This window comes from Bufo gargarizans, chromosome 2 (assembly GCF_014858855.1).
Source record: "Bufo gargarizans isolate SCDJY-AF-19 chromosome 2, ASM1485885v1, whole genome shotgun sequence".
Lineage (NCBI taxonomy): Eukaryota > Metazoa > Chordata > Amphibia > Anura > Bufonidae > Bufo > Bufo gargarizans.
Genome location: NC_058081.1, coordinates 194,260,042 through 194,270,196, shown reverse-complemented (window position 1 = coordinate 194,270,196; position 10,155 = coordinate 194,260,042). Strand labels below are relative to the sequence as shown.

The 10,155-nt window shown below is 44.6% G+C and overlaps 1 protein-coding gene across 2 annotated transcripts in view; it reads right to left on the bottom strand.

The window, feature by feature from the left end:
• Window positions 1-5,303: 5,303 nt before the first annotated feature.
• The window catches only part of LOC122929707 (cholesterol side-chain cleavage enzyme, mitochondrial), an 80,679-nt gene continuing 75,827 nt past the window's right edge, over window positions 5,304-10,155 (bottom strand). For both annotated transcript variants that reach the window (XM_044283365.1, XM_044283366.1), the window contains exons 8-9: window positions 9,248-9,439; window positions 5,304-6,254 (exon numbers count right to left, since the gene is read on the bottom strand). In XM_044283365.1, the coding sequence (XP_044139300.1) occupies window positions 6,117-6,254; window positions 9,248-9,439 (330 nt within the window). In that variant the 3' untranslated portion in view covers window positions 5,304-6,116. The remainder of the gene's footprint in view (window positions 6,255-9,247; window positions 9,440-10,155) is intronic.

Sequence of the window (10,155 nt, the reverse complement as noted above, 5' to 3'; positions counted from 1 at the left end):
GACCTCAGATCATAGACTTCCATATCAGACCTTAGATCAGACCTTAAAATAAATAAATTAACCTACCTCTCCTGCTCTGCTGCTACTCTCCAGGAATGGCTTTCTCTTCTGCAGTCAGGGGTGTGGGTAGGGTCTCAAAAGATCTGAGGCCCAAGTCCCAATGCATATGGCCCCAGTCGAGGCCCCCCTCCCACACTAGCACTAAAGACATTTTACTTGCTTCATAGACACTATTAAACATACAGGACTATACAGCAGCACATACCTCTCACATCCAGAGCCTCCCAGGTGACATCACCTCTGATGTAGAAGTTTTCTTTCATCTTCTCGATTCGGTCCGGACAACTTCTTTCAGCCGCGTCTCGTCTCTGCAGAGTTTGATACACAGACATCTTAGGTTCCTCACTTTTCTATCATCATCCACCAACCTGGAGTTTCAACTGTGTTATCCTGCTGCTTGCTGTGTTCCTCAATACCCCCAAATACTATCCTGAAGAAAAATGAGTGCCCCCCATAGTAATAGTGCTCCTCAAAGTCCCACCATTAGTAATTCCCTTCTAGAATGCCCTCATTAGTATTAGTGCACCTTAAAGTGCCCCCAACAGTGATAATGCTCCCCAAGAGTGCTGTCATTAGTAGAAGAACCCTCCAGTCTTAATAAGGCCCCCCTACTGTGCCCCCAGTGGTAATAAAGCTCTCTACAGACCCCTCAGTAGTAATAAGGCCAATGTATAGGCACTCCTACAGAGCCACCTGTAGCAATCAGGACCCCGATAATGTACCCTGTATTTATAATGTCCCCCTGCAGTGCCCCCTACAGTTATAATCCTCATTGTAGTGCCCTCCAAAATTATCAGGCCCCAGCCATTCCAACATACAGGTCCATGTAAATAACATAATTTCCCTCCCTCCTCCATACAGTCCCATGTAAATAAAATCACATCATCTCTCCTGCCTCCTCCAACATACAGTCTCATGTAAATAACACCAATCCCCTTCCTTCAGCCCCCTCCAATATACAGTCCCATGTATAAAACATCATTCCCTTCCTTCAGCCTCATCCAACACACAGTACCATGTAAGAAACATCACTCCCTCTCAAACTGCCTCCATCATACAGTCCTATGTAAGGCTACATGCACACAAATGAAAATAAATAAATAATAGGCAGTTAGAAGCAGACACACTGTCAGCTTTTTTATGACCATTTTCAAACCCTTTGTGTGTCCATTTTCTCGCCATCTGGCTGTTAAAAACGGATGAATTTCAATGGCTTTTTCCACCCCACTATAATGGCCCCAATTGTAAATAATGCCCTAATATTGGCCCCCAGCATAAATAATGTCCCCCTATAATAGCCCCCAGCATTAATCATGTCCCCCATAGTGGCCCCTAGCATTAATAATGTTCCCCATAGTGGCCCCAAACAGTAATAAAGTGCCCCACAGTGGGCCCCAGCATTAATAATGTTCTCCATAGTGGCCCCCCAGCAGTAGTAATGTCCCCTATAGTGGCCCCTAGCATTAATAATGTTCCCCATATTGGCCCCTAGCATTAATAATGTCCCTCATAGTGGCTCCCAGCATTAATAATGTCCTCCATAGTGGCCCCCAGCATTAATAATGTCCTCCATAGTGGCCCCCAGCATTTTCTGTTGACTGGGAAAAAAAAACATACCTCATCCACTTTCACGCATGGGGACACTCACTCCTCACTGGATGCAGCAGGACCTTACATGATTGTGTGATGTCATCACGTTGGGAGCACAGATCCTGCTGCATCCAATGAGGAGTCAGTATCCCCGCCCGTTGGATAAGGTGAGTATTTTTTAAATTATTTTAATTCCTGAAATGTCATTTATCCTCACTGTACCTGTTTTTAGTGGTTGTTACTCCAATATACAATCCCATGTAAATAACATCACACCCATCCCTTCAGCCCCTCTCCAATATACAGTCTCATGTAAATACCATCACTCCTGTCCCTTAATTCCCTCTAATATACAGTCCCATGCAAATAACATCATTCCCCTCCTTTTAGCCCTTCCAACATACAGTCCCATTGTAAATAACATCACCCTCTCCCTTCAGCACCTTCAATATACAGTCCCATGTAAATAGCATCACTCCCCTCCCTTCATCCCCCCAACATACAGTCCCATGTAAATAACATCACTCCTCTGCCTTTGCGACGCACAGCAACGGCAAGGGGTCTTCGTTAAAGAAATATGTTTGTCGTGACGCCAGTTGCAGTGAAGCAACAAGGGCACAGGGCCCCTTTTAGTGATGTAATGGATGATACCCAGGTGTAGGAATGCCAGAGTGGTGTAGGGTAGCCTAAATGTCATTTATGTTTTGGGCACGTGTCACGGTGCTCTTACCTGGATACGCTGGACCCCAGGCGTTGTCGTCCAAAGCAGAGAAAATAGGGGGAATAGTTGAGGGATTTGAAGAAATAATTGAGTCCAGACCTTGTATATAGTGGAACAGCAACTTTACTTTTAATAAACCTTCTTTCAAACAGCTTACAGGCTTTGCCTTGGTTTCCAGCAGGCTTTGGCATTAACTCTGGCAGGCAAACTGCCTTTTTTGCTACGTCAGTTGCTCTCTGGCACTGCTGTGCTAACAGGCTGGCTATAGAATTCAGGTTCTTCTTGACGCTGTACTTAACTTTGTAATCTGGTCTGTCTCTAGCTTTGTCCAGGGAACTTTCTCTTCCTGGCTTCTGAGGCTCTTTGCTGTGGCCTCCAGATCCAGCAGAGCTGAAGGTGCTCTAGCTGGTCCAGGCGAGGCTCGTCCGGGACATGCACCTTCTGCACACCCTCCCTTTGCAGGGGGTACTCTATTCTGACCTCTAACTAGCTAAACTCCTCCCTAGAGGGAGAAAATATAATGGAAAGAAGGTTCCATTCTATGTAAGATAGCTCTGCCATTTATGCTGCCACCTGCTGGTGAACCAGGCATGTTACACGTAAACAGTTACATAATAAGAAGTATGACTACATGTTGTGCAGGGCCTGGAAATTAATACATAGAATGACATTAAGTTAACCATAGGAGAGAGTGGCAAGGTGCAAAGGTGGTAATGCACCTCTGGGGCATTACACCTTCAGCCTCTCCAACATGCAGTCCCATGTAAATAACATCATTCCCCTCCCTTCAGCCCCTCCAACATACAGTCCCATGTAAATAGCATCACTCCCTCAACAAAGCAGGGAGGTGGTGTGAGAGAAGAACTACAACTCTCAGCATTACTCACACTGAATCTCTCCCTTTGCTTACCTCTCCTTATGTCACAGAAGTCATCAAAGGATCTTCTCCACTAGTTCTCTCTTTACAGCTGAGCTCTGCCCCTCCAGCACTGATCACAAGACAGTGATGTCATCACAGGTCCTTCAGCTCCTGCAGTGCGTCCTGGTCAGTAGTCACTCTTGTTTTTTTTATTATCTGTGGACCAGCTGAGCAGGAAGCCCTGGGCAAATGATTCAGTGTGTTAGAGCTGCAGCACAGGGATTCAATTGTACAGTCATATTTGCCCAGCAGGCAGTACCTTTGGGGCCTGGAACAAAACATCAGGGGCTCAGGCCCCGAATATTTTAACCTAGTGACGCCCATGGCAGTCACGCTCTCTTGTCTCTTCTGGTGCGTGCTGCACTGTCACTTGATTCCCTGTAGTATCAGATCATAGTGGACCCATGCAGTCAGGACAGTGCAGTATAGCCCAGACAAGACCAGGGAGGAGGGGTGAGTACAGCTCCTCACTCACCGCTCCCACCTCCTGCATACTACTGAGCTTTGCTCGGGCACAAATGTGGCTAACTGAAACTATAGTTATATAGATCATTCCCAAGTGTGATCAAGGTGGAAGACACAGGCCTTGTCACATTCTGCATACTGTATTCTGTGCAGCAAATAGCATATCACAGGCAGTGTGAAAATACCAGCCCACTACAGCGAAGGGTGGTGGACTGTGACTAATGGTCCAACATCTACAGGAAGCAGCCTGGTGGAGTTTCAATGACAACAGCAGAAAACAGAAGCCTATTCAGATTTGCAGTTACCACACTGCATTTTAGCATAGCATGTTTAACTGCAAGAGTTCTGTGGAGTTCCTTTTGAAATATTATAGTCTCTAATTTGGAATTGGTGGAGCTGAATATCACTTTCAGTGGAGGGACACCTGTCATGTTACATTGTTTTACCTATTCATAGACAACAATATTTTGGATATTGATTTACAGTAGCTGTCAAGTTGGCTCAGTGGTTAGCATTGGGGTCCTAGGTTTGAATCCAACCAAGGACAACATCTGGATGGAGTTTGTATGGGTTTCCTCCGGGTACTCCAGTTTCTTCCCACACTCTAAAGAAATACATCAGAGGGTGATTGGTGGCACAGTTAGATGGGCAGATTGTCGAGAATGAGCATTCGCAGGAACGTTTGTTTCCAATAATCTGCCTGACAATCGGGCCATGTAAATCCACCTTTAGACTGTGAGCTCCATTGCAGACAGCAAGCAGTAATAATTAATGTCTGTAAAGTGCTGTGGAATATGTCAGTGCTATATAAGTGAGATAAGTATATAAAAATGGCCTCCTCTTCCACAACATGGGAAAACATACAGTATGTTGTTTTTTATTATTTTTCTCATACATTGGGGGCATATCGTTAGGATATCCTACCAATATCTGATAGGCGCGGGACTGCAGGTCCCACTTATCTTTAGAACGGAGTCAAGGGGCGTAACTAGAAGTGCCTGGGCCCCACAGCAAAAAATTTTATGAGCCCCCCGCCCAATTTTATATATATTATTTTTACTCCCACCCGTCCTTTTTATTTTTGATAAAAATCTTTTTTATTTATATGCAAATTTCCTTCCTAACGTGCCCAAAGGGCTGTCCCTCCGGCCGTTTGTGCCCAACTGCGTCCATTATCGCCAAGCCCAGCACCTCCCCGCTATTAATTATGCACTGCTCTCCTCATCTTTTTTATTTTTCTAAGTGTAACGTAGTCTTGCGCATGCGGGCCCGCGCGGTGTCCTGGCAGCAGCCTCAAGTAATGTAATCGCGCATGCGCCAGAAAGTGGAGAAAGCTGGCGCATGCGTGATTACACTACTTGAGGCTGCTGCCAGGACACCGCGAGGCCCCGGACGTGAGTAACATCAGCGCATGCGTGAGACTACGTCGCAAAAAAAAAGACGAGGACAGCAGTGAATAATTAACAGCGAGGCGGTGGTGGGCTTGGCGATAATGGGCGCGGCTGGGCACAAACGGTCGGAGGGACAACCTCTTGGGCACGTTAGGAAGGTAATTTGCATATAAATGAAAAAGATTAAACTTGACTGACACGCTGTCGGGCGCCGGGCCCCTTGTCAGCCCGGGCCCCGAAGCAGCCGCTTCCCCTGCTTCCCCGGTAATTACGCCACTGAACGGAGTCCACAAAGTGAAGAAGGGTGCACTGCACTTGCGCATCCGCCCTCCATTCATTTCTATGGGAATGCTGAAAAGAGCCGAGGAGCACACTTGGCTATTTTTCGGAAGTCCAATTGAAATGAATGGGAAGCACTCCAGCCACCACTCCATTCACTTCAATGAGGAAGACAGAAATAGTCTACCCAGCACTTGGCTATTTTCAGCAGTCCCATAGAAATGAATGGAGGGTGGATGCGCAGTGCGCCCTCCTTCACTATGCAGGCTCCATTCTATAGATAGGTGCGGGCCCCAGCAGAGGGACCCACACCTATCAGACATTGGGAAATATCCTAGCAATATATCCCCAATGTATGAGATGGGCCAACCCCTTTAAAGCAAATTACAGAAACATTTCAGCTTTTGCATACTTGTATAGAACTGTTTGTGTAATTTTTCTTTTTGCATTTGTGAAGATCCACATTTTCCTGTTTTAAGGCCTACGGCATATAGCAAACAAGCAAGAAAAAATAGTACTTTATATCTGTACAAATGCATTGGTAGAAATCAGATCTTTGTCATGTATTTCTTGTTATTTTGTGTGTGATTTTATTGACAGATTATTGTTTCTTGCTCAGGTCCAACAAATGATATCTTCTTATTTGTTATCTATATGTGTTATACAGGCATGTCCATGAAGCAAGAAGTCCTTAGGAGTGTCTTTCTGAACCATTCAGTGATAACGGGGACAAGGTTAACTGAATGGGTCTGGTAGGGAAGAGAATGAGATTAAAAGTTGATTCAACTTCAACCATTCGGTTTGTCTCTATCTTGAAATTCTCCAGAACCTGAAAAACAAAGGAAAAGACTATTAGTTGATGCCAGAATGCCAGTTCTTATCATATAATACTGGATCTTTCTTATCTCAAGAGTCTCATTCAAACGGAACTATAAGGTACGTTCACATTTAGCAGATTTGTTGCAGATATTTCTGCAACTAATAATTCCATTCAATGTATCTGAATGGGGTTGTTTCTGCATCCTTTGCATGGATTTCCCGGTCGTTCAATGCAGCTCTATGAGGACGAGTGATGGCAATAGCGATCCGTCATCTTCATACTGTGGAGGTGATCACTGCATGTAAAGTTGCAGCAGATCACCCGATGAACGAGTGAAGACGCTGGTTCCCCGAGTGAAACTATAGTTTGTGCATGCACCTAAAGTATCATTTCTGGGCAACAGATCATGCGGTCTAGTGATCTGCTGCCGAAAAGCAATGCAGCTCTATGAGGATGAGCGATCGCAAAAGCGATACTTCATCCTCATACTGTGGAGGTGATCATTGCATGTAAATGCTGAGCTCTTCTCCACTGCTGCTGTCACGGAAGATGTACAGAAAACTAGGAGACACAAAATGAAGATCCGCCAAAACCGTCTCAAGCATGGATCCAGTTTCACTTTTGACTGAACACATGCAAGGTCTTTCTTTGGAGGTAGCAGATCTCCGTAAAACTGTTTCTCAGTTTCAGGTGACCGGTTCAGCTTGCGTTCCCGGAGTTTGTTCCGAGCCTAAGATCTCGCTCCCGGATACGTTCTCCGGGGTTAGTGAGAATTTTGTTCGTTTTAGAGAGGCTTGCAAACTCCATTTTCGCCTACTTCCCCATTCCTCTGGTGATGAGGAGCAGAGGGTGGGGATCATCATCTCGCTGCTCAGGAATAACGCTCAGTCCTGGGACTTTTCGCTGCCGGTGGGGGCACAGCCCCTCTGTTCAGTGGATGAATTTTTTTTAGCCCTGGGTCAGATATATGATGATCCGGATCGTATTGCTCTGGCTGAGTTTAGACTACGTCTTTTTTGCCAGGGTAAACAGTCCGCAGAGATATACTGCTCAGAATTTCGGAGATGGGCAGCTGATACTGGTTGGAATGATGCTGCACTCCGAAGTCAATTTTGCCATGGTCTTTCAGAGGGATTGAAAGATGCATTTGCCTTTCATGAGAGACCTACCTCCTTGGACTCTGCCATGTCTCGGGCCTTTCGTATTGACAGGCGACTTAGAGAGAGAGAAGAGATCACTCCTTCCTGTCATACTCAGTCCAAGGACAGTGCGGCAGTCTCATTCAGTGCACAGGGGTCTCAGTCGCTCTCAATCCCTTCTGAGCAGGGGCCCATGCAGCTGGGTTTGCTTGCATCTGACAATAGAGGATTCAGCTCTCATAGGAAGGTTTGTTTCTGTTGTGGAGGTATAAATCATTTGGCAAATGTTTGTCCCTCTAGGAGATTCAGGCAGTTTTTTGAGAGTAATAAAGAAACAAAAAGAAAAAAATCCTCTAAAAATGTTCCATCTGTTACTATTGGCAAGGTTGATGAGGAAATTGAAGGTTTATGTATGGTGTTTAGAGGATGTTTGTTTGGTCTTTATTTATTGCAGAATATGGTTTCCTGGGTTCCCGTGTGATGTCTGTGTGTGTGGTGTTCTTTGCGTTGATTGTGGACAGCAGCACTTGCATGTGGGTTCCAGGTTGTGTGTCTGTGGAAGGTAAGTGTGGTACTAGTCTCACTTACCTGTCACTGCCATATTTCTGTTCATGTTCCCCTTTCTTTGTAGCTTGGCCAGTGAGACTCCAGTTCCTCCGTGTCTAGGAGGAACAGGTCGTCTTACCCTGCTCCTAGTTCAGGGCCACCCTGAGGGCTAGCAGGAATATCAGGTTCCGGAGTATGAGCCCTCCTACCTTCAGGGTTGGCTCATACGGATAGGAGACAGGGCCAGAATTAGGGATGTGTAGGAGATGACCTGCTCCCTGATTCCTGTCCTGGCCTGGTATTGACCATCCACCTTCTGATACTGCACGGCTGAGGGTTTTCCACATCCTTAGCTGTGACAGCTGCTCATTGGTATGTGTAAATCCACCTTAAGACAGGCGTGTAAAACACTGGTCTTGATAAATCTTCCTGATAAAGAATAACAACTACAAACAGTGCAGTTTTTCTGTGCCATGTTTGTTACCTTTTGGTGTGTTTTTGGGATCAGCATATTCTTCAAAACGCAGCATGCTCTAAGGTATGGGCTTTTTTAATGGGTATTGCTATAGGCTACTCTGCAGGGCTACAGAAATGCATAAAGAAAACACATGTGAAAAATATATGAGCAATATATTTTTCGGCATGCCACACCGCAAAAAAAAAAATATGGAGCAGATTAAATAAGATTGGCATTTTATATACTAGTCTTATTAAAAGTTAGCTGGAGTAAGGTGCACCAAATTTATTAAGAGGCATGTTAGTAAATTTGACGCTTCTCCTCTCTGTTTGTAAGCCAGACATTAAAATCTATGGCTGCTAAAAAAAATTGCCTAGAGATGTTACTCCAGTTTTTGTATGCCACCCTGCAATGAACTGAGACTGAGACTTTGTAGCTAACCACACCTTCTTAACTTCCTCACATTCTTCAAAAGAGGCAAGAGTGATGCAAAAATGCTAAACATTTTTGCACAAATATAGCATGTGTCGGAAATTGCAAAAGGAATAATACATTTGCCCCTATAAACTGGACACCAAAAGGAGCTCTCAGTAGTGTTCTTATACTACTGCATACATGAAGAGAGATCATAAAATTCTAACTTGGAAAACTGTCCCTGATAGAAAATGAACCTAGACCTCACATCATGATTGAAGAATCTTCCCCCCTGCAGAGAATATTTCATTTTAATTGCTTAATAATCCTTACACATATGGAACAAGTCTGTTTGTGAATATTGCCTAAGATTACTTCCATAAGGCGGATGCGAAAAAAATATAGTGATGGGTATAATTTTTTCCACTCATATAAACCTTACATACATGGACGAGGAAAAGCTGCATCTCCATTTCTGCTATTCTTCTGCCAAGACACTGTCGAGGACCAAAACCAAAGCTTAAGCCTCTAAAATGAGTGGATTCTTGCCCTAGCCAGCGCTCGGGAGAGAACCTTTCAGGAAAGGTGAAGATATCAGGATTCCGTCCCATCGCATAAAGTCCAACTTGCACCAAAGTCTACAAAGAAGGAGACAAATGAAGTAAACATTAAAGGATCACTAACTTTTCAAAAAACTTTTGATAGGTCATAGCGACCTACAGTATCAAAAATTTGTGCTGAGTCCCCGACCGATCTCTAGAATAAGCGGAGAGAAGTGCGCGCATTTTTTGCTCTCTCTCCTTGCTGCTGAGGACAGAATCAAGACAGGCCCATAGACTTTCTATTGCGTCTCCTGCAGCCAGGAGAGAGACAGCGTGATATGCGCATGCTTCTCTCCTCTCGTAGAGATTGTGGGTGTCTCAGCACTGAGTTCCCCCACCTATTAAAACTTATTATGTATCGCTCTGATATCTCAAAAGTTCTTTGAAAAGTTAGTTGCTTTAAGCAAACAGTAATGGTTCATCTTTTAACCTAAGTAATACAAGAAAGAATGGTTGTTCAGTAGACTGTAGCTACCGCATATGGAAGAGTATTTCTAGTACAGAGGAAGAATGATAATCATCTCAGCCCCTATTCATTGAAAGTTGGGGGCCCTTTACCAGCCATAATCTTACTTGGATGGGTTGTAAATATATTTAAAATGTCTGGGGAGAATCACAAATGGCCTTTGCACTAGAAAACTTGCATCAGAAAGTTGCTACTTTTTGCGCTGCCCATGGAATGTTTTTTAAAGAAAGGATTGTGGGTCTTAGTGCAGCATCCCACTGCAAAGCAATGGTACACTGCAAATAGG